We start from the raw sequence: 24,862 nt of genomic DNA, 5'->3' as shown, positions 1-24,862 counted from the left end.
TCTTCTCGGGCATTTTAATACTGGAATGCAGTTCTCTAGATTAACCTCATGTGTCCTCAATTGGTTTTGCCCTGGATGGCAAGCCTGGTGGCAACTTCCAGGGCGCAGCAGCCTCGAGCATCTGATGTGTCAGTCTGTAATCAGACAGGCTGACTAGTTGAAGAGAGCTTCCGTTCAGAATTCACTGTCTATTGGAGAGCAGGGAATGAAGGGCAAAGGAGGGAACGGGAATTCGACCACACGTGCATCAGGGACTCAGAAAGCTCCAGGGTCGTCTCAGACCATGAGGCTGGGTAAAGAGGAAACCCTGAGCTTCAGCTTCCCGAGACCCATCCCAAGGTGTCCACAGGTCACATTTGTTCTGAGGCTGAGGTTCTTGACGTTTCTGTGCCGGGCCCACTTGGCGGTCTGATGAAGCCTGTGACCCCTTCTCAGACTAATATTTTTTAATAACTAAATTGAAATATATAGGATTACCAGGGAAACTAATTGTATTGAAAACAGTTATCAGAATATTAAAAAAAAAAATTTGTGATCTGGGAATATATGTGATTTATTAACACATTATATACAGCAAGTTCCAGAGGCAGGTCTGATAACTATTTTAAATTAAAAGCAGTCATAAGCATAAATGATGGTATGATATATCTGCCACAACTATAGTAAAACATTAAAATACCTGTGAGTTCAACTGCTGACAAAGTCACACGTATTGTTAATACCTCTGTGATTTGTTGCCTACATTCATAATTGAAGGAAATGCTAAATTTCAGTTAGAGCACAGGGAAGAATGTAACGTTTTCTCCTCCGAGTTCATGGCCCTCTGGATTCTATCCACAGACCCTTTGGAGGTTCATGGACCCCAGATTAAGAGCCCTGCTCTGAAGCGTTAAGGCCCCTGAGGGGAAATGGTGCTCACGTCACTTAGGTCTGGACCCACAGGAGAGTGGGATGAAGTTCCAGCTTGTTCAGTGCATCTGACTTGAAGGGTGGTTGTGAGGACAGTGCAGGCAGGAGAGCAGGAGGGAAATCAAGAGGTTGGGGGTTAGTTGTATTGTTGCCAAAATAAGCAAACTGGCTTCCTCTGCACAAATAACAGAGTTTCTAGAAAACCATTTTCTGTGTTGAATGTTGACTCAGACTCTCTTTGTACAAGGATGGCCCCTGAGATTCATACTCAATGGCATTGCTTAGTAAGTTCTGGTTTCAGAACATTAAGTGACCCTTTCAACCCCAAAAGGACGTAACATACTCCCAGGGAAAGGAAGGGAAGAGGAGGGAGGTCTCTGACCCAAGGAGTGTGTCAAAGGCCAACCACAACCTAGTAAACAAGACCGTTTTGGCCTTTCTTCTACTCCCAGGCTGAACTTTTTCTGTGATACTCCAGACTTCCGTGTCTTGGCCTGCGGAGGAGATGGGACCGTTGGCTGGATTTTGGATTGCATTGGTAAGAATGGGCCGGGCGGGGCTTTGAAGCTTACTTATAGTAAGTATATTTAAAGTCCAAGGAAGGCAATAAAAAAGAACGAGAAATGGAACCATGTCTTTTTCATCCTTGTTTTCACTCTTGGACCAATGCTTGACTAACTATCTACTTTGGGTGGAAAAAAGAAAGAAAAAGGACAATGGAAGGATTCCCACAGGCACAGGTGTAACAATTTGTTTCACACCTTACCTCAAAACTATCTGCTGTTGTAGGCGTTTGGGCAGTGAGGAGACAGGCCAGATTCGGAGGTTGGGGGGAGGGGCAGGACTGAGACTGCAGGCAGATCCAGGGCGGTGGGTAAAGATCAGAGAACTACACAGAGATGCATAGCCCAGGGCACACCACCTCGAGATGAGCATCAGGAGCCTGAGCCAGAAAGTGCAGATCAGAAAAAGGCCACGTTGATCTGTGTCCAATACACCTAGATTAAAGGGGCAGTGGGGAGAGCCCAGGCTGGGAATCAGGGGGCCTGGGTTCTAGTCTAGCTTTGCCTGGATCTGTGGGATCTTGGACACTCGCCCCCATTAAAAGATGGAGACTGACTGAAATTCTGGTATGGGCATATATTCAAGATCGAACCCTGGAGAACCCAGATAAACACTGGGACGTTGAACATAGGAACAAGAAAGGGAAGAGCTGGGGATAGCCGTCATCAAAGTCTGAGACTGGACTCAGAATGATGAGCGCTGGGCTGCCTCTGTCTCCCCGTCATTCATTCCACAAATACTGCCTATGCCAAGCTCTCCTCGAGGCACTGCAGGTGCAACAATGAACAAACTGACAAAAATCATGGAGCTTCCCTTCTAGGAGGGAGAGACAGGCAATAAACAAAGAAATAAGTGAAGCATATAATATGCCAGAAGGTGATAAAAAATATAGCAGGAAGGGGCAAAGGGAGCTCAGCGGTGGGGTGAGGGATACAATCTAAATCCTAGTTGTCAGGGAAGACCTGGCAGAGCATATGACATTTTCATGGGGACCTGGGGGTGAGCCATGCGAATAGCTGAGGGAAGAGCTGTTCAGGCAGAAGGAAAAGCAACTGCAAAGGCCCTGGGGTAGGAGCAGGCCAGGCTGCTGAAGGCTGCGGGAAGGCTGCAGAGTGTGCCAGAGCGCAGCACGTGAGGGCAGAGTGGCAAGGGATGCAGTAGAGATAATGCACAGCCACATCACCAGGACATTTAGGACATTACACAGAGCATGGCTTTCATGCTGGGCAAGACCCAAGATGCTGGATGGTTTCTGAGCGAAGGAGAGACACAGCAGATTAGGAAAAAGAGGGGAAAGCAGAAAGACCAGTTAGGTGGGTCCTGAATTTATCCAAGTGAGAGGTGACTGTGGCTTGGACAATAGCAGAAACAGCGGAGGTGGTGAGAAGTGGTCAGACTCTGGATATCTTTTGAAGGTTGAGCCAACAGGATTTACTGACTGACTGGTTGTGGGAGATGAGGGCAAGAGCAGAGTCAAGGATGGGCCAGGACAGACCCTGAACGGGGCAGGGAAGGCGGCGCCTCCAGAGGTCATAAGCAGACTGCCCGGAAGTGGGGGACCAGTACCTGCACACCTGCCGCCTTCTGCTCCCCCACAGACACTTTGGTTTCCATGGACACAGCCCTGCTAAGCAGCCACCCACACTCTTCTGTCACCTGGGGCTCTGGAATCGTTTGTGGGAGGAGGGAGGTGTTCTCTGGGAGCAGAGGAAGGAAAAGCGGGTCAGCAGAGGATGGGTGGCCACAGGACTGGGAGCTGCTCACGGGGTCGCCTCTATCATGAAGGAGAGAGTCGGCTTCGGCGAAAAGTTTTATAGATTTCATCTGCAGAGCACACAGGTGATAGAAGCTGCTCAAAGCAGTAAGAAAGAAGGTCACGTGAGATGGTCTCTTGCACAGCTTAGTGGCCCCAAGAGAAAAAACAGTGGTCAAAGGAATAACTGCACACTGATCATCCATTCAGGAAATATGGAAGCGCCTGTCCACTGCTCTCCTTCACCCCATTTCGGCCCCTTCTCTGATCTGTTCTCCTATGGCCAGAGTGGTCTTTCCTGAATGCCACTGGGTTCGTGATGTGTGCAAAGCACATCAGTGGCTTCCCATTATTCTTAAGATAAAGATAAAAACTCTTCAAATGATCTATAGGCCCTGGGAGCCGCCCATGCTTCCAGCCTTATTTCATGCTTTTATCCTTCTCCGTCCAGACTCCAGGCACCTAGTCCCTCTCTCAGACCCTTGAATGTCCGAGTCCCTTCCACCACAGGGCTTTTGTACAAGTTGTTCCTCCTGTCTGATGTGTTCCCCCAGCCTTTGCTTGGTCAGCTTCTACTTCAGATCTCAGCCAAACGTAGTTTCCTCAGGGGAGGTTTCAATGACATACCCCACCTCTCCCCGCCCCCAGCCTCAATCACCTCGTTATAGGACCACACGCCTTTCCTCTCCAGTATGAATTTGAAATTATGCCTCATTTATAGGAAGACCTCATTAATATCTGTCTATCCCTTTTTACTGCAGGGATGACAGCCTGAGCCATGGCTTTTTCACCTGCTTTTAGAGCCATAGCACAGCATCTGGCACATAGTAGGCCTTCAGGAAATATGTGTAGACATACTGTGGTGAATGAGATATACTTGCCCAGAGGGCTTACAGTGTATTCAAGGAGCAAAGAAGTAGTCAATTGCACAGCCAATAGTTTAGTGGTTACCAGAGGGCAAGGGGGGTGGGGGGTGGGAGATGAGGGTAAGGAGGATCAAATACATGGTGATGGAAGGAGAACTGACTCTGGGTGGTGAACACACAATGAGATTTATAGATCATGTAATACAGAATTGTACACCTGAAATCTATGTAATTTCACTAATAATTGTCACCCCAATAAATTAAATTAAAAAAAAAGCAGTCAATTGCAAGACAGCATGATGAGATCATCCCTGGCCCTAAAGAGACACTCTAGAGAAGCACTTGGTCCAGACCAGGGCAATCAAGGAGGGCCTCCCAGAGACAGCATCGGAGCTGAGCAACATAGAGCTTGTGATTTAAGGCACTGAATACACTTTGGTTGATTGATGTGGGCAGTAGGATGTGAGAAGGCTGAGGCTAGAGAGGAAGGTACAGCCTGGAAGGGCCTTGTGTGCCATGCTAAGAGGTGATGGGAGCCATGATAGTGTGAAAGCAGTGAACTAATGTGATCAGGCTTGTGGTTCAAGGATTGCCCGTCTTGGTAGAAGTGTGGAGAACACACAAAGGGGTGGAATTGGAGGCTGAGAGGGCAGAGGCAGTTAAAACAATACCAGTGGTAAGGAATCATATCCTACCTGAACTCAGGCGTTGCTATGGGGATGGAGAGAAGAGATTGCTTCCGGATCTATTAAGGAGAAAGGACATTGAGACTGATGCATGAATGGATGTGGGATGAGGGAGAGGGGAAACTTAGGGTGGCATACAGCTTTCTAGTTGTCACCCTGTGAAGATGGTTGACCTGCTGAGATAAAGACTAAGGAAAAGAGAGTAGACCTAAGGAAACAAGGGCCTTCCAGTCAAAGGGAACAGAATGTGCAAAGTCAAGGAGGCATAAACACAGAGTGCAGAGTCCATTGCTTTGCTCCATCCTCCATCGTAGCCCTCTCAGTGGTTACTTTCAGCCCTGCAACTTGCCTGAGCTTATCTGCTTCTGGCACAAGTCAAACAAGCTGGGGGACCTACGAACTCCCGTTTTGCTGGAGCAGCCCTAGCATGAGCCTCATGCAGAATGCTGATTCCCCCAGCACCACAGTGCTCTTGCTCCTGAGTCACATCCCTCACTCTTCATGGGCTGGAGGTGAACTGAGGTTTGTGTACATGGCGCCCTCTGGAGCCCAGTGGGTGCCTGTGCCTCCTTCAACTTTCCCAATTAGCCAATATGTGCTATAGATCTGCAGCCAGACTAAAACATAGTCTGTGCCTCCTCTAATGGTTTAGTCTGATGCTCCTTCACAACCAGCGTGGGAAATAAGATTATAAATCTATGTATCTGCAAGTCTGGGAGGTGGTGGAAGTGGCAAACGGACATCTGGGTGCCAAATGACACCTGGAGGTTTTTCCCGATAGACACAATGTAATGTTTAAACTTTTGAACCTGAATGATTTAGCGGTGACACCTTCAGTTTCCAAATGCCCTACCATTCCACGATGTCTCAGACCCACCTATTTTACTATCTATGCACCTGCCTAGCCCCTCAAGAAAGGAGGGACATGGACTTGGAGCCACAGAGATCTGGGTTTGGATCCTGGCTATGGAATTACTTTCCCTCTCTGAACCTGTTTCTTCGTCTATGAGAAGAATGATAATACCCTGCAGGGTTGGTCTGGGGGATAAATGTAATAAGTGCAGGAAATCATTAAGGACTAAAACTGCTCAAATTAATGTTTTTGAAGTGTGTGCTTTCACCCCAAAGGAAAGAATTAGGATGAAATTAGGATAAAGAAGTGCAAGTTACAGGGAGATAGATTTTGGTCGGTATGAAAGAACCCTTTGTAGTGGTCAACACACTGCAGATGGGAGAGATGGCTTAAGGAAGTGGTGTGTTCCCCATCATGGGAGGTATTCAAAGATCGCTATAGATCTTAGGGTTCGAGTGTCAGATCAGAGATAACTAGATAACTCAAACATCCTGTAACCACATGGCATATGGTTCTCTCTTCCCCTGCATGGGTTGCAGATAAGGCCAACTTTGCAAAGCATCCACCGGTGGCCGTCCTGCCTCTTGGAACAGGAAATGACTTGGCCCGCTGTCTCCACTGGGGAGGAGGTGAGTCTGCCTATGAGTGTCACTACCCTGGGAACAAGCTTTCCAACCAACAGGGACGCTCCGCAGAGCTAGGCTGAACTTCCCATTTAGGGATCCCATTCCTCAGAGTAATACTCAACTCTGGGGTCAGATCGACTCCATGACTGTTTCCCTGCCCTGAATTCCACACCGACGCCTCTGCTTACCCCTCACTATATTCACTGTCATCCTGAAATGATTGTCTTACCGCCTGCCTTCCCCAGTAGAACAAGTCAACTTTAGGGTGGAGTCTCCTTTGTTTCTTTCCCAGTGCTCATCCCAGGAGGGACTCACTTAGACAGGTGTTTCTGCATAAAATTCCCCCTTTCCAAACTACTGATCTTCTTCTGAATTAGGACTCAGAATACAGACTGAAAAGCCACATCACTGGCTATTAAGAGCATTCAGGTCATTGTAGGTCCCCATGGCCATGGGCCCTTGTTTTAAAATTCCCCTAAGGAGGAACCCAGAGTTGTCACCAGCTTACAGGAGTGAAGGAGAACTTTGCAAACTGCAACAGCCCCGTGAAGCTGGGTGTGCTCCAGAGAGTGAAGTTCAGGTGGTATGGACAGCACACAGGTCAGTCTGGCAGGCAGAGCTGGGGTAGGACTGCAGATGGCTGATCAATTCAGAGAGAGATTCAAGGCCAGGCCGGGCAGCAGTCAGTGTTCAGAGATTGGTGCATACTAGTGGACAGGGGCAGAGAAAACAGTAGTCAGCCCTAGGAGGAAGTTGGCAGGCACGCGAAGAGCTACCAGGGTCCTCAGCCACACACTGAGACTAGGGACAGGCAGAGTGTGGCCCCATGCTCTGGGCATCTAGGCACAAATTTCATGCCGGAAACCCAGCCTGTGCTCCCAGATAGCCTCCAGGCCCTTAGCGACACAGTTGCTACCATTGCTATCCTGTGTGGCATCCCTGAAGAAATTGACCAAAGCCCTGACAACTGGAAAATACTCTTCAAGGTTGCCTGAAAGGTAAGCAGGAACATGGAGATGTTATTTGAAAGAAAAGACTGTATCTCCCATTATCCTCTCATCACTTAACATTCACTTTCTATGTTAGTTTTCTATTGTTATATAACAAATTATCATAAACATAGAGGCTTAAAACATCCATTTACTAGCTCACAGTCCTGTAGGTCAGAAGTCCAGGAACAGGGTGAGTGGGTTCTCTGCTCAGGGCCTCAGAGGCTGAAATGGGACACTAGACAGGCTATGCTCGTCCCTGAAGGCTCTGGGGTGGGGGGCAGGGAGGGATTTGCTTCTAAGCTCACTCAGGTTGTTGGCCAAATTGACTTCTTTGTGGTTGTAGGACTGGGGTCCCTGAGGCCTTGCTGGTTGTAAGCTGGGACCACCCTCATTCCTTGCCAGGTGGCTCCCTCCATCTTCAAAGCTGGCAACAGAGAAGCTTCCTCACGTTGAATCCCTCTCAAGCTTCAAATCTATTTCTTAAGGAAAAGCCCAGTCCTTTCTGAGGGCTCCCCTGAGTAGGTCAGCTCCGCCCAGGTTAATCTCCCTTTCTTAAAGTCAACCGTGCCATATAATATACGTAATCATGATGGTGACTGTCCCATCTTATTCACAGGTCCCATGGGTTTTGAATGGGGTATACACCAGGGGTGTCAGGAATCATGGGGACCGTCTTAAAACTCTCTCTACCACACTGTCCATCTCCAACGTGACATGGTCTGGGCACAGATCCTTTTTTCTTCCCATCGCCCAGCCCACCGATTCTCTAGGGCTTGCTTCATCCACACAGCCTGCCCACCTTACCCCTGCTGCGCTGGCTTTCAAATCTCCCCAGCTTCTTCCTAATGACTCCATGTTGTCCTCTCCTTCTCTGTGGCTCAGGGAACCTAAGTGTCTCTGGCCCACAGACACACTGGGGAGCCTCCTGGTCACAGATGTCCACGGGGTTCCCTGCACTGCCAGATGCCGGTGCATCAAGACCAACTTAGCTTTCTAATTTGGGACAAATGCAATTGCATGCTCCACAGGGTACGAAGGGGGCAGCCTGACAAAAATCCTGAAGGACATTGAGCAGAGCCCCTTGGTGATGCTGGACCGCTGGCACCTGGAAGTCGTCCCCAGAGAGGAGGTGGAGAACGGGGACCAGGTTCCATACAACATCATGAACAACTATTTCTCCATCGGTGTGGTGAGTTGGCCTGGGATCACCCTTCTGCATGGAAGAGCAATGCCCAGGTGGGCAGAAAGGGTTCTCGTCCTCCACTGTCCCCCTCTGGGTCCACACTCTTTACCTCTCCCGCTGCCCCCAGCCTTGACTTGGGCCCACGCGTCCTCGTCTGTGGCCTGGGTGTGGATACCCTGATGGCACCAAGCCCCCATCCTTGATTATAGAGGAAATTCCTTCCCCTATAATTTTAACTAACAAGACAAGACAGGATATTTCTCAAAATACATAGTCACCCTTTGGATAATTTGAGCAGTTAAAAACAACACCAAGAAATACCCAAGGGGCGAGGTCCAGAGGAGACTCTCACATGAGCTTCCAGGGTTGGAATTCTGATCCTCCAGGGAGGCCCGCATGGTCCCAAGGTGGCTTGGCTGGCTTAGCTCTCAGAATGCTTTCTCCCCCGTTTTCTCCGCTAGTCTCAGCCCCATGCCCCACACTCCAAGTGCTCGTAATGCTCTGGGGGCCTCTCCCTTGCCTGACCCCTCCGCCTGAGCCCTGAGTTCCTCCGTGGTGCTCCCACAACCCTCTGTGCTCACGCCATCAGTGCACACTTTGCATTAGATTGAAGGGACTGGTGTAAGTGCCTGTCTTGTCCCCCAACACACACACACACACACACACACACACACACACACACACACACACACGGGTCGTGCCACATTCCTCTTTCTTCCCCCACCCCCAGCACATCTAGTGCAGCTCAGTGAGTGTGTTTTGCTGAGCTCGGCTTCTAGTCCACGGAGGATGGGGTAGACACCGCTTCCCAAACCTCTGGGGACAGGACAGGGAGGAAAGGGATTAGTCATTTCCATAATAGATCTGGGTTTAGGGAGGGAGATGTGACAGACTCCAGCGTTTATTGAGCACCTGTGTGCTCTCCACGGAGCCGGACTCTGTGTATTCTAGTCCTCATCAGCAACCCTGCAGGTATCTGTCCCCACCGTCCCCATTTTATAGGTGAGGCCTCAGGACCCTGGATGAGTTAGGGGCAGGAATAGTACGTGCACACTATGCTGCACTCTGAAGCCAGGCTCCTTCCTCTGTGTCCCTGTCTGGGGAATTCTGCTGCCCAGTTTCATTTGAGTCCCTCCAGACCCAGACTGTGTGATGCCTGCACTCCTCAACCATCCCCACCTGTGCCTTTTTTGGACAGTTTTGATGGTTAAAAGAGAGAGAGAGAGAGAGAGAGAGAAGAAAAAAATGATAGGAATATTGAGGGAAGAGCAGGTTTAAGGAACGCGTTTTGTTTTTTAATAAGACTAAAAGAACGATGGAAGAAGAGGGGATTAGTGATAATAATACCTTATGTTTACAGGATTTAAAATTTACCATATTTACAGATATTTTCTTGATTCTTATGACTACACTGAAGGGTAGTAGTATCTCCATTTTATAGGTGAGGAAACGGAGACAGAGTAAGGGATTTGCCTTCATTTTCTAATCCAGCACTCTTTTTCTTTGACTAAAACAGAAGACAGAAGCATTGCTGGACCCAAGTTCAGGTTCTGAGAGGATGCAGGTGTTGGACCAGGAGTAAATTCAGGGGTCCCTATGCCCCCATCTGGTTTATCTCCTCAGCCTCCCCTGGCCTCAGTTGTGGGAGACATCTTTCCCTAAGCCTCTGCCAGCTCCCCCTCCAGTGACCCAGGCAGACCCCTCCCTCCTTTTCTTGGCTCAAAGGCCCCTCTCCTCTTTGGACCACCTCCTCAGGCTCCACTTCCCCCAGCGCAGTCTTCACCTCCTACAAATTAGACATGACTGACAGGTCTGGCACCCAGGAGGCTTCTAGAGCATGAGCTTCCCATCATGACAGTTTCACAAAAATTGATGTCTTTTGCCTGTAGTAACTAAGACTTATTACTTGCTAACATTTATTGCGTACCTACTGCACACTAGGTGCAGTTTCCCTGTTGGTAGGTGTTATTATTCTTTTGTGTTTTGTAAGAAGGACCTGTAGCTTAGAAAGATACAGAGACAGGTCCAAGCTGGGGAGTAGGGGAGCCGGGAGGCACTCCAGAGCCCTCTGAGCTGTGGGCCAAGAGCCCATCAGCCTCTGCACAGCCCCCTCCATCTTCATGCCACCAAACACAGCAGCATTTGGGGGGGGAGGGTTGCCTCAAAATTTAGTGTGAGATGGCTCACCTATGCCCCTTGTCAGAAATGCACATTCCACCGCCATGACAGATCCTGATTTGTAATCTAATTTAGTTAGTCTGGGCAAGGTCTAGGAATTTGCATTTTTAACAGGCCCTTGAGATAATTTTGATGCAGACGGTCCCTACCAAGTCTTCAGTGAGTGAAGACAACCCATTAGAGGAAAGAATGGTCAGAGGAAGTGGTTCTTCACAGGAGCAGAAACCAGAACTGAGACAGATGAGGGAGAAGAAAGACACACAGGCAGGAAAAGCAGTACCTAGAAGCAACTGGCCAGAAGTGAGAGCTGAGCAGCAGGACAGGGTGACCTGCCTGAGAACTCCTAGAGGGCAGGTTACAGTCATGGCTGCTTTCAGAGTCTTCAGCCCCAAAATTTCTCTCACAACGCATCCAGCTCTGGCTGCCACAAACATGATTCCTAACACCCTGTCCATCTCTGCACCGTATCAAATGCAAAAACAAAAACAAAGATAAAAAACCACTCGGTATTAGCTGACCAAATAGATAAACGCAGTAAAAGAGAACAGACAACCTCCCCTGAACTAGGTAACCAAGCCTAATTCCAAGAGCCAAGACTAATCACGGTTTTAATTCATTCTTTCAAATAAGTGGGAAGGGAGGGAAGAAGACCAGCTAATTGTCCCCCAAGGAAATGCATATGAATAGATACTCCATCACACTCCTTGGTCAAAATATTTATTAGCCCTGGGCTGACTTATGATAATCCAGTATGTTCATCTTTCAAATTACGAAGAACTTCATAGTATCTTTCCTTATGATTTTTTCATACACCTTTAACTTGTGCATGTTTAATATTTTATTGTGAAGCAGTGAGGAACCAGGGCCATTCTTTATCTCCTTCGTGTGCCCTTAGCCTTCCCTCAATAAAATGTTTGCAGGGTTTGTGTGCTCACTCTTTAAAAATTAGAAAGGGAAATTCTTGAGAAAACAAGTCGCCAACACATAACCCTAACAGAACCTGGGGCTGACATTTGCAGAAGCTCTCGCTCCCTGTTTGACTTCCCAAACTTTGTAAGAGGAGAAGTAGGTATGTAAACCAACCCAGGTTTTACTTCCTTATGATGCTTATGGTCAGACTCCTTTGGCAAAGAGAGCCTTGTGCAGTCTTTGCCTCTTTTGAAGGACCTGGAATATCTATTGATCTCAAACGTCTGCTGCCTTGCATTTACCAAGCTGATGACACTGACGGTCGCTGTGGTGCCCCCAGATGGGATAAAATTTGCCCTGACAGTTCACTAGGTCCCCTTGTTAATGACAGGACCTATTTAATAGATGGAGTGATAAACAAGGCAGACTCTCCTGGCCCAAGCAGGGAGTGACTATGGCCTCGTGTCATCACATTCCCATCACCCACAAACATGCCAGCTCCCCTCCAGTGAAGAGTTAACATAGTTGCCTTCTTAGTCCCTCTAACTGATAACATCCATTGGCAGGAGATTTTAAACAGTCATTCAGGATGCTACTTCCTCTGACTTCTCTGGCCTCCTCGTCTCTGCTTTTTATTTTTGGATTTGCAGAAATGTCAGGATGGCCAGGTATCAGTGACAGGAAGTTTGGGACTGTGAAATAATTCCTGGGGTATATGTAACTCTGAACTCCTCAACGGCTCTGCTTTCACTGAGCCTTAACAGGATGAGTGAACAGTTAATCCCTTGATTCAATGAAATCTATTTCTGATGCGAGGGGAACCCAGGGGCCAAGGAGAGGCCGCAGCCATCACACTAACCCACGCACCATGTCCCACCTTACAGACTGTACTTATCAGACTTCACCAGCCAACTTTCCACAATGATACACCTCCTACCCATTAGGGAACTTATAAATTTTTTTTTTTTTTCAAAAGATTTTTATTGGGGAAGGGGAACAGGACTTTATTGGGGGAACACTGTGTACTTCCAGGCGTTTTTTTTGTTTGTTTGTTTTGTTTTGTTTTGTTTTTTTCCCAAGTCAAGTTGTTGTCCTTTCAATCTCAGTAGTGGAGGGTGCTGTTCAGCTTCAAGTTGTTGTTCTTTCAATCTTAGTTGTGGAGGGCACAGCTCAGCTCCAGGTCCAGTTGCCGTTGCTAGTTGCAGGGAGCACAGCCCACCATCCCTTGCGGGACTCGAGGAACTGAACTGGCAACCTTGTGGTTGAGAGCCTGCGCTCCAACCAACTGAGCCATCCGGGAGGCAGCTCAGCTCAAGGTGCCATATTCAACCTTAGTTGCAGGGGGCAGAGCCCACCATCCCTTGTGGGACTCGAGGAGTTGAACTGGCAACCTTGTGGTTGAGAGCCCACTGGCCCATGTGGGAATCGAACCGGCAGCCTTCGGAGTTAGGAGCATGGAGCTCTAACCGCCTGAGCCACCGGGCCGGCCCCAACTTATAAATTTTAAAAACCATAATTTTCCCTGCAACTTTTGGATTCCCCCAACCTAAGGTTTTTCTGTCACCTGTGAGAGCCATGAAGGTACTAAAACAGTGGGACTCACTGAAAAGTGTCTTGGATAAAAAGTCTACACTCTTTTTTATGCCATAATTTTACAGAACAATCCAAATTTTAAATAATCTGTCTTATTGTCTCCTCTCTTTTTATCTCTGTAAGTTGGCGACGTGACTTAGACCTACATTGTCCAATATAGTAGCCATCAGCCACATGTAGCTATTGTGTACTTGAAATGCGGCTACTCTAAATTGAGAGATGATATAAGTGTAAAATGCACAATACATTTCAAAAATATGGTATGAGGAAAACATTTAATATACTCTAATTTTTATATCAATTACATGTAAGGATAACATTTGTTAATTAAAATACATTTTTAAAATTAATATCTTCTCCTTTCACTTTTTTAATGTAGCTACTAGAAATTTTTAAAATTTATTTCTACTGCACCACACTGGCCTAGACATCCCAATATCTCAGCATCCCAATGACTGCTGCTTATATTTGGAAGGGGAACAAACATCTTTTATCCAACTGTGTCTTTATAATTTTAGTTCAGGGAAGAGTAGCTACGTGTCCCCAGTGCTGTCATCTCTTCACCTCACACCTCAAAGAAAGGACCCCAAAGAGTGAGGCCGTTGGAAATGCCATCACCACTTCCACAGGTTTGCAATTCCCATCTACACCCCAACCCCCAGAACAGAAGTCTCATGTTGCCGTAATTATTACCAAGAAAGGGTAGCACTAGTTTCCAACATTTAAATGAAATCAGTACTGGATTTAAGTATACCCAGCTCAGTGGATGACACAGAGAAGCTCAGCAGAGAGTGAAGGTGAACTGTGACTGTCTTTTTAATCCCCAGGTAGGGAAATATGGTCAGTCCTGACCAGCATTGCCTTTTAAAGACTGAACAGCAAAGAAACTGCTAGACTCTCCCTTACTACTTTGTGCATTTACCAAGGAATTACATTGTCAGGGTAGGAACCACATACATAACTAATAATATTGTAAAAGCTGGTCTTGGGGAAAAGAAATCTTGCAAAACCTAGTAATGAAAAACCAAAGAGAATTGAAACTACACAGAAGAAGGGGGCCTGTGCACATATCCCAGAGTATAAAAAAGCCAGGAGCCAGTCACAGCAGCACTGGGGGTGAGGGGGGAATGAAGTACAAATGGTGCCAGGCAACATGTGATTGCTTTTTACTTTTCTTTTCTTTTGTTTTTTTTCCAACAGAAGAAAATTAGTGCTTCAAAGGAACACAAGTAGATGGAATGTTTTCTTGAATTCTAGAGAAGCACTTGACAGATGTCATATGAATGTTATTCAGAGTTTTCACTGAAACTTGCTCAGAGAGAGGGAGGTGGGTGAAGTCTGGCAGCATGCAGGACAGCTGCCAGGAGAGGCTACACAGGCTGTCTGGGCCCAGGAGACAGGGGCCTCCCAGGGGGTTGTACGTCCTCCCACCGTGTGTCCACTGGGGTGCCTAACTGAGACCTCCAATTCTTGATGTGTCTTAAGCTAAAAACTGAAAAATAAATGCATAACTAGAGTTTAAATGTTAAATTCCCAGGACATGATTTCAGCAAGCAGTGCTTGCCAACCACAAAATAAGCCCCCATCCTTGACTTGCCCTCTCTACTTCTCAATTGTGGGCTGCTGGCTAGGTTTACTCTGCTGCCCAGTGCAATGATTTACTTTAATATAAGACCCGGTTATAATATAATATAATATAATATAATATAATATAATATAATATAATATAATATAATATAATATAATAAATATAATATAATATAATATAATATAATATAATATAATATAATATAATATAATATATAATATAAACCAGGTCTTATATTAATTTTTGCTCCAAAAGACGCATTAGAGTTGATGGTCCGGCTAGGTCTTATTTTCAGAAAAACACAGTATTACAAAGCCTCTTCTTTGCTCCTTAACTTGCTTCTGGAGTTTCTGTCCCCACCATTAACCTGTACTTTACTCACCACACACACAGCACATGCTCAAAAAATGCTTCTTCACTATACCTCCTGGCATTAAAAAAAAAAAAAAAATCAGAAAAAAACATTTTTGTAGAGTTTCCATATCAAGAAAAGGAATTAATATGCTCTAGCTGAAAATTCACTGTCTGGAATTTCAGTTCTCTTTTAGCCACATATTCCAGTAAATGAGATTCTGTATTTTCTCCCTGCACAAATCTGAATCAGCTCTCTTGTTTCTGTCACTCCCCCTACCCCAACATAATTAGCCTGTTCATTTCTAAAGTCCACCACCTGCACTGAAAGTGCTGGCATAGTGCCTGAGAGGTAAAGGGGTGGCACATAATCTTCTGCTGGAAAAACAGACCCATTAACGGGTGGAAGACCAAGCTTGGGGAGGAAAGATGAATTCAGTTTTAGGTCTAAAGCTCAGGGTTGGTTCTAGAGATCTATTAGGTTGGTGCAAAAGTAATTGCAGTTTAAAAGGTTAAAAATAATTGCAAAAACCACAATTACTTTTGCAGCAACCTAATACATTTATGGACACAGCACCTAGATGCCAGTAACAACTATGAGAACCCAAGATGGCCCATGGCATGGCGTGTGGGCTGCAGACTGGACTCTGGGCTAAAAGGTTCTGGTCCAAGGATGGAAAGCCCAGAAGCGTGGTGTCATGGGAGCCATCTTCATTGAGAGTTCTGAGGAGCAGGTGGCCAAGAGTGACGCCAAGACGTGTGCTAATAAGAGGACAGAAAAGTGTCCATAGAATATAGTAATGAGACTCCTATTGACCTTGGGAAGCGTCGTGTCCATGGAGCGATCAAGAGGCAGAAGCCAGAAGTTTAAATATTTTTTTTTAATTATCTACTAAGCATCTTACCCAATGCTACTAATTATGTCTCACGTTATGGATGATTAATATATAACAGTATTTACCAACGTCAGTTTTCTGGTTTTGACAATGTACTATAGTTATGTAAGAAGCTATCACTGGAGAAAGCTGGGTGAAAGGGACACAGGAACTAACTGTACTATTTTTACAACTTCTTGTGAGACTTAAAATATTCCAAAATAAGTATTTTTTTTAAAGAGTGAATGTGGCAAATCATTTCCAAAGGTTCACATTCACCCGACCACACACACACACACACACACACACACACACACACACACACACACACGGGTGGGGGGGGGGGCTTCTGCGTTCTCACTGTTCATAGACCCTAACACCCTCTCTCTCCTCAAAGGTCAGCGGCTGTCCACTTCACTCACCCTGAACTATGGCTGGGCAGAGTAAATATTGCAAGGAGTCAACTAGCATAGGCTCTATAAGCATAGATGGCACTAGCCCCTAACCTTGGACCTGGTGTTCTTCCCTGTGAGATGGGTTCTCAGGGTTTGGGGGATTTCAGTGAGAGTGTGTGCTTCCCTTCCTTCCACATTGCTCATGACCACTAACCAGGAATCTGCTTTCTGTCTCTTTCTCTTTCAGGATGCTTCCATTGCACACAGATTCCACATGATGAGAGAGAAACACCCTGAAAAATTCAACAGCAGGTAAGAGAGTCATGCGGCTGCAGCCCTGGCTGCACTGCCCGCGCCCCACCCCCGCCCTCGGCTGGTCAAAGGCCCCCACCTGCTCTCACCGGAATGTTTTGGCCCCACCGCCCAGGGAGTTCGCTTTCCTGCCACGTTGCCGGAAGGAGGGCTTCCATTTCCAAGAAGAAAACAATGTCAGAAACCTGCCGCAGCCCGGCCTCTTGTCCCCTCCCAGAGGTTGATGGGCAGAGGGAAGAAGTATGTTGGGGGAGGAGGAGGAAGGGAGCCATGCGCCCGCCCGTGCGGAGTGGGGTCTGCTTTTGGTTAACTGGAACCCCTCCTGGGGCTTGGCCGCTTTTTGAAAACGTACCGCTCCACCACCCCCAGCCCCAGCGATTCCTCTGGGGAGGGGCACAGGCAGGATGGCAGGGGCCTCAGCTTCTCTCGGTCTCAAAGGAGAGGTGGCAGCAGCTCTGGGGCCAGGCCCCGAGGGCCGAGAGGGCGTCGCCTCCGCCTCCTCCAACAGCAGAGGACAGCAGAGGGAGCCCCCTGCGGAGGCGGTGAGACCCTGAGCCCACCAGATGCCAGGCTCAGCCTGGGCACCTGTGTGAAGTCTGGATGTTAGGTCCAAAATGAAAGGAGACAGAAAACCAGGTCATTTGCAAATGAAACCAAACCCTTTTTGCTGGCAGGAGGGAATTTGTGAGAAGTGAGTTGTGACTGGCATATAGCTACCCCTGGGATTAAATTACCTTTCTCCTTTTTTCTTTCTTTTTTTCTTCTCGTTGGTTAATTTCCAGCCTTTCTCTTTCCTCTGTTGTACCATTTGAAGATGAAGGCTGGGTTCCACTCCACTTAGGGCGGGTGGGGAAAAAGGACTTACATGGAGCGTGATGGGCTTGACTTCAGCCCACAGGATTCTCTTTAAAGCAGAAATCCAGTGTTATCTGATGACATTCTTTTAAAGCCCAACTCCTGAAAAGCACCAGGATTTTCATTCCTACTCCTTTCCCCTGACCCCACAGCCTGAGAGGTTAGCCAGGAAGAAGAAAGGCTTTTTAGGGATCAGAAATTGAACATAATGAAGCCACTTTAGCTTTAGGAAAAGTGATCTGTGGGGATCTAATAGCTGAACTAATTTTCTTAGAGTATGCATTCTGTCACAGGCAGTCCATTGCTCTCTCACACACAAATCCTGCACACAAAACACTATTAACATATATACTTCTAGCCCCTATTCCTACTGTAGTCACACACTTACAAATCAATGGATTTTTCACCATCTTTTTCACTCACATGTATACACAAAATCACTTTTTTTTTTTAAATGCTCCTTCTCATCCATCCATTCCAGATTTTATGGTCCTCTTTCCACACAGGTACACTTATACATACTCATGCACATATGCTTGTTAAGATGCCATATGTCTGTGAAATCCATGGGTTTCTGTTCATTCATTCATCCATTGAATGAATGTATCTTTTGAAAACATACTAGTACCAGGCACTGTTCCATAGGTGTTTTGAATGGACACGTGTGCAGGGCTCTCAGTCCAGTAGTGGAGACAGACTGGAAGGCAGCTATGCTTGGTGATTTGTGTTAAGTGGTGTGAATCCAGATGACCTATGGGAACGCAAAGCAAGGGCATGGAACTTAGTGTGGAAGGCTTTCCAAAAACAGAGATGCCCAAACCAAGACACAGAAAACAAGTATGTATTTTCTAGGTTGACAAAAAGAGGGGCAACCCAAGGACAAGGAATCAAATGTACAAAAAGATACTAAGAAGTACAAGAATGCAGCATGCTTGAGGAGGAACAAGCAGTGCAGTGCGGTCAGTTATGTGGTATCTTGGCACAGAAGGTAGCAAAACCTCTGCCGCTGGTAGGAAGCAAGGGGGCAGAAGAAGGGAGAAATTTCTCTGTACTTCAATAATCCATAGGTCAACATATGACATAAATAGAGCAATCATCAGTCATCCTCATGATTGAATACAATTAGAAAGATACCTCTGTCAGAAAAAAAAGTTGTAATTGTGCCTTTCAATGCAAAGTATGAACAAATTCATTGTGCTCTGAATGACCGTTTCCTTCTCACTTCTCAGTTCCCAATAACAAGATGACTCTGCAGTTAGTTGCGTGCCTCACCCTTCACCTGGTTGAGGTCAAGGTAATGTGGTCACCTAGGGTGATAGGCACAGAGATTTGCATTTAAATCCATGTGCCCGCTAATAGGTGAAGATAACAGTGGCATAGAGGTATGCCCTGTTTCACAAGGTCCCTGAACACTCCCTATGAAGAACTTCAGGTCCATGCTGCGTCTACCCTGTCTGCTGGCTTCTGTTGAAAATACCCAGGAGTGCCCAATTTGTCCACTGAGAGGCAGGCGAGCAGCCATTTTCTCCAGGCTTCCTTATTTAGCTTTGGAGAAGGTTTTAAATAGGCAGGTGGTTGTTGCCATGGTTACCCCATTACACCAGCAGCTAAACTTAGGAAGGGCCACAAGGGATAGGAAGAAAGCTTGATACCGGGATTTGGAAATGTAAACGATATTATCAAACAAGGTTTCGTTTTACTTGGCTGAATTTAGGTTTTCCACAGATTGCGGTGCTTCGCTGGATGCCCTTACTGCTAATGCCTGGGACTGGGCCCTCTGGGGTAACCCTGAGGTTAAATTGAGGGAGTTGTAACTGTTTTGTTTTTTCTTGTTTTGAACAAGGGAGTGTGACTAGTCAAGGCTCGAATTTACCAGGAAACTTGAATCTTTAACATGGCTCAGTGAGTTTTCAGGGCTATTCTAACAGAAATTCTTTTTCTTTAATTTAATTTAATTTTTATTAAATTTATTGGGGTGACATTGGTTAATAAACTTATATAGGTTTTAAGTGTACAATTCTATGATGCATCATCTGTATATTACATTGTGTGTTCACCACTCAAAGTCAAATCTCCTTCTGTCACCAAATATTTGATCCCCTTTACCCTCTTTACCTACCCACCCTTACCCTCTGGTAACCACTAAACAGTTGTCTGTGTCAATCAGTTTTTGTTTGTTGCTTTCAGTTTTGTATCCCACATATGAGTGAAATCATATGGTTCTTGACTTTTTCTGTCTGGCGTACTTCGCTTCGCATGATAATCTCAAAATCCATCATGTTGACGCAAATGGCAGTATGTCATCTTTTCTTATGGCTGAGTAAGATTCCGTTGTATATATGTACCACATCTTTTTTATCCAATCATCTATCGAAGGACACTTTAGTTGTTTCCATGTCTTGGCCACTGTGAATAATGCTGTAGTGAACATAGGGGTACATATATCTTTGTGGATAAATGTTTTCAGATTTTTGGGGTAGATACCCAGAAGAGGGATTGCTGGATCATATGGTAATTCTATTCTTAATTTTTTGAGGAATCTCTAACTGTTTTCCATAGTGGCTGTACCAATTTACATTCCCACCAACAGTGTGTGAGAGTCCTTTTACTCCACAGCCTCTCCAACACTTGTCATTACTTGGCTTGTTGATAATAGCCATTCTAATAGGTGTAAGGTGGTTCTAATAGCTAGTGAAGTTGAGCATCTTTTCATGTATCTGTTGGTCATTTGTATGTCTTCTTCAGAGAAGAGTCTGTTCAGGTCCTTTGCCCATTTTTTAATTGGATTGTTTGTTTTGTTGTTGTTGAGTTGTATGAGTTCTTTATATATTTTGGATTTTAGCCCCTTATTGGAGGTGTTGTTTGCAAATATTTTCTCCCATTCAGTTGATTGCCTCTTTGTTATGTTGATGGTTTCTTTTGCTGTGCTGAAGCTTTTTAGTTTGATATAGTCCCATTCATTTATTTTTTATTTTATTTCTCTTGCCTTTGAGGTCAAATTCATAAAATCCTTTCTAAGCCCAAGGTCCACAACTTTAGTACATATGTTTTCTTCCATGCAATTTATTGTTTCAGGTTTTATATCTAGAGGTTTCAGGTCTTATATTTAGAGACCTTATATTTCAAATCTATTTTGAGTTAGGTTTGGTATATGGAGACAGATAGCAGTCCAGTTTCATTCTTTTGCACACGGTTTTCCTATTTTCCCAGTACCATTTATTGAAGAAGCTTTCTTCTCTCCATTATATAAGTTTTTGGCTCCTTTGTCAAAAATTATTTTCCATATATGTGGGTTTATTTCTTGGTTCTCAATTTTGTTCCATTGGTCTGTGTGTCTGTTTTTCTGCCAATACCATGCTATTTTGATTATTGTCATTTTTTAGTATAATTTGAAGTCAAGGAATATACCTCCAGCCTTGTTTTTTGTTTGTTTGTTTGTTTTGGGGTTTTTTTTATTTTGTTGTTTGTTTTTGGGGTTTTTTCCCCCTCAGGATTGCTTTGGCTATTCAAAGTGTTTTGTAATTCCATACAAATCTGATGATTTTTTTGTTCTATTTCTTTAAAAAATGCCATTGAAATTTTGATGGGGATTGCATTAAATCCATATATTGCTTTGAGTAATATGGCCATTTTAACTGTTGATTCTTTCAATCCATGAGCATGGAATATCTTTCCATTTCTTTGTATCATCTTCAATTTCTTTTAATAATGTCTTATAGTTTTTAGTGTACAGGTCTTTCACATCCTTTGTTAAGTTTACTCCTAGGTATTTTACTCTTTTTGTTGCAATTGCAAAAGGGATTGTTTTTTCATTTCTTTTTCTGAAATATCATTGTTAGTATATAGGAACACGATGGGTTTTTGTATATTGATTTTGTATCCTGCAAGTTTACTGTATTTGTTTATTGTTTCTAACAGTTTTTTGTTCGTTTTTTTGTTTGTTTGGTTTTGGTGTGTTTTTTTCTGGTGGAGTCTTTAGGGTTTTCTATATAAAGAATCACGTCTGCAAAAAGTGACTATTTGACTCCTTCAGTCCTAATTTGGATGGCTTTTATTTCTTTCTCTTGCCTGATTGCTGTGGCGAGGCCTTCCAACACTATGTTGAATAACAGTAGTGAGAGTGGGCGTCCTTGTCTTGTTCTTGATCTTAGAGGAAGAGCTTTCAGTGTTTCACCATTAAGTATGATATTAGCTGAGGGTTTGTCATATATGGCTTTCATTATGTTGACATTTCTCCTTCTATACCCATCTTATTAAGTGTTTTATCGTAAATGGATGCTGTATCTTATTAAATGCTTTTTTTCTGCATCTATTGATATGATCATATCATTTTAATCCTTAATTTTGTTTATGTGGTGTATCACATTGACCTATTTGCATATGCTAGCAAGAATTCTTAACCTGAGGCACAGGGCTTCTGGAGCTCTGAGAACACCTTGACATTGTATGTAACATATTCAATATACTTTTCTGAGGAGAATGTCCATAACTATCAAAAGGTTCTTGAAGGGGCCCGTAATCTTCAAGTGGTTAACAGTCACCGTTTTGAGACCTCTTTGAATCCTAAGAGGCATCAAATTATGACTCAACCATAGGGGTTTCAGGAAAGTCTTTCCCCAGTGGCCTCTCTACACAAGTTGTTGCCAGGGAAGGTGATTGGTTGCACAAAAATAATTTATGTTCCCTGGCAGAATTGCTTTGTTAATGGAGCAAGAACCAGACACAAGGATGCAGGAAGATGAGCCAAGTGTAATAGTCAAGGGTAAAAAAGGCTTAATGGCAGAGATGGGGCTATTTTTGATACAGCCTACTTCCTAATCATTGACAGGCTAGTTATTAATTGCTGATTTAGGAATGTTATAAAAATTATCATCTCATTGTTGACATAAACAACAGAAGAGTGATTTAATTCAACTGAGATTCTAACATGTTAGAAGGTGTTCTAGGATACAAGAGTAAATAAGACATGGTCCCTGCCTTAAAGAAATTCATAAACTAGCAAAGAAGGGAAATGCATACAAGGAAGTTACATTTAGTAGGTAATATAGTGTACAGGAAGTTGTATATTATAAGACACTTATTAATGGTTTCATCCCAGACATCACTTGTAAATGAGTTGTTTAGCGTGCAGAAATAGAGGTATAAGGGAACTACACTCAGAACATTAATTTTTTTAGCTAGCTCTGACTAGATACCAGGTGATACACTAGGTTTTTAAAATACATTAGCTTATTTAAATCACAAAACAACCCTAAAAGGTAAATGTTAGCATTTCCATTTTACAAATAAAGGAACTGTGGCTGGGAGAAGCCAAGTCACCTAACTGAGGTCAACTTTTTAAGCAGTATAGTTGATATGACTTTTTTAAATTGAGATATTATTAGCATATAACATATTAGTTTCATGTGTACAACATAGTGATTCAATATTTGTATATATTGTGAAATGATCACCACAGTGAGTCTAATATAATTCTATCCTAGCTCCTAACTCCAGAGTTCAAACTCCGTTTACTTAAGCACCTGCTATCTCCCACAGATTTCATTTAGCAAACATCTATTGTATATCACACATTCTGATGGGTACTTATTATACATAATCTCATTCAGGGCTCACAATAACATGCTGGCGTAAGTGCTACTGTCACCTTTTAAGAGATGAAGAAATTGAGGCTAAGAAAGGTGAAGCTCTTAGCACTTCCATCCACTCTTATGACTTGTCTCTGTGGGAAAATGACTGCTGAGTTCTAAAGGGGGACCACAGAACACCACCCACTCTTAGCTTGTGTGGTGTGACTCTCCTCCCTATCTCAATGTCCACAGCGAGGGGCAAGACAATTACATGATTTGCAGAGCCAGTACAAAATGTGGGACCCCTCGGTCAAAAATTATGAAGAATTTCAAGGCGGTGACAGCACACCATTAAAACAAGCACAGGGCCCTTCTTTCTAAGAGTGAGGCTCTGTAAGGCTATATAGATCTCACAGTCATGAGCTGGCCCTGGCAAGGAGAGAAGAGTGAATAAAAAGGACACATTTGCCAGGGCTCACAGAGAGGGGAGTTTGCAATGAAAGTAAAAGAATGGAGAAAAGAGTGTTTCACCTAGGGGAGGGCAGAGAAGGGTTATCAGCCCCTCGAACAGGCCGTAGTCAGTATTCACGGGTGAGCTGAGGATGCCACCAGAGTCTTCCAAATATCCAAGAGCTAGCTCTCCATGAAGTTTCTGGATTAACTCTCCCTGAAGATTTTTTTGTATGTGGAATACGCACATAGAAGCTACCTAAATCCAATATCTCTGTCAGTGAGTGTCCAGAAAGAGAAGTCTAACTATAGAATATTTTCGTTGTTGGTCAGAAACTCAGAGCACTTGAAGAATGTGTTATTCCAAACCTGTTGAGTGCCATCCACTTGAATATGTCCCTCAGCAGTTTAGGCTGAAGCAAGGTATTTCCTGTTAGGCCCTTCAAAGGGACCGAAACGGTGCTTCATTTCTACCAGAAGCTGACCACCTTTCCCAAAAGCCCTTGGGTAATTAACAGGCTCTGGAGTGTTAGCTTTCTTGGAGCCAGGGCCGTGGAGTAGCTGATGAGGGGTTCCCCACAAGCCCTAATGTAGCCTGAGTCCTTAAGAGGTTGGCAATACGTCTTGCAAATAACTAGGCAGGAGCACTTGGGCAGCATGATATGGTCTAACTTGATCTCAAAACTTGGCTCTGCCATTTACTAGCTGTGTGACCTTGGACAAGTTACTTAATCTCTTTAATCCTTTGCTTCCTCGCGTGAAAATCTTGCAAGGTTGCTATAAATATTTCATGAGATAATGTGTGAGTTCATGACACATAGTAGGTTCTCAATAAACATTTCTTGTTAAATATTGTTGAATGATAAGCATTGCCTTAGACTGCCAAGAAAGCATTGACAATAAAAGGCTTTTCCAATAGAGTGGCAGGGGGATTCATTTATCATAGGGTCGTTGCTTCTTTGACATAGCCCTTGAACTGAAAAATTAGAGAACAACTGAAAGCTGGAGACCTCAGCTGTGATACATGGAATCTGTCAAAATCCTCTCTAGGGAGTGGGAGGATGGTACCAAGTAGCCAGCCAGGATTGGGTTGGATTCTACAGAACTGAAGCTGTAGAGAAAATTCCCTCCACTGGCTGGCTCGATGGATGTCCTAGAGGCAGAAGTGTGGAGTCTAAATACAAGAGATTTTAAGTCCAAATGCCAAGTCCAAGCTAGAGGCAGGATAGAGGTACAAGTCAGATCCCAGGTGACATGGTAACAGGAGAAACAAGGTGGAAATGAGTAAGGAGGGGTTGCAGGACAGGTGCCATGTGCTCCATGGATACGTAGGGCTTACCAGCTGGGACTATGA

General features: G+C 44.7%; 1 protein-coding gene across 10 annotated transcripts in view; it reads left to right on the top strand.

The window, feature by feature from the left end:
• The window catches only part of DGKG (diacylglycerol kinase gamma), a 197,702-nt gene that overhangs the window by 84,863 nt on the left and 87,977 nt on the right, over positions 1-24,862 (top strand). For all 10 annotated transcript variants that reach the window (XM_019735850.3, XM_019735845.3, XM_074329136.2 and 7 more), the window contains 4 exons: positions 1,362-1,447; positions 6,171-6,260; positions 8,278-8,438; positions 16,569-16,633. In XM_019735850.3, coding sequence (XP_019591409.3) covers positions 1,362-1,447; positions 6,171-6,260; positions 8,278-8,438; positions 16,569-16,633 — 402 coding nt within the window. The remainder of the gene's footprint in view (positions 1-1,361; positions 1,448-6,170; positions 6,261-8,277; positions 8,439-16,568; positions 16,634-24,862) is intronic.

This window comes from Rhinolophus sinicus, chromosome 17 (assembly GCF_057876585.1).
Source record: "Rhinolophus sinicus isolate RSI-liver-muscle chromosome 17, RSI-T2T, whole genome shotgun sequence".
Classification (NCBI taxonomy): Eukaryota; Metazoa; Chordata; class Mammalia; order Chiroptera; family Rhinolophidae; genus Rhinolophus; species Rhinolophus sinicus.
The sequence above is the reverse complement of the archived record's forward strand: the minus strand, read 5'-3'. Positions and strand labels throughout refer to the sequence as shown.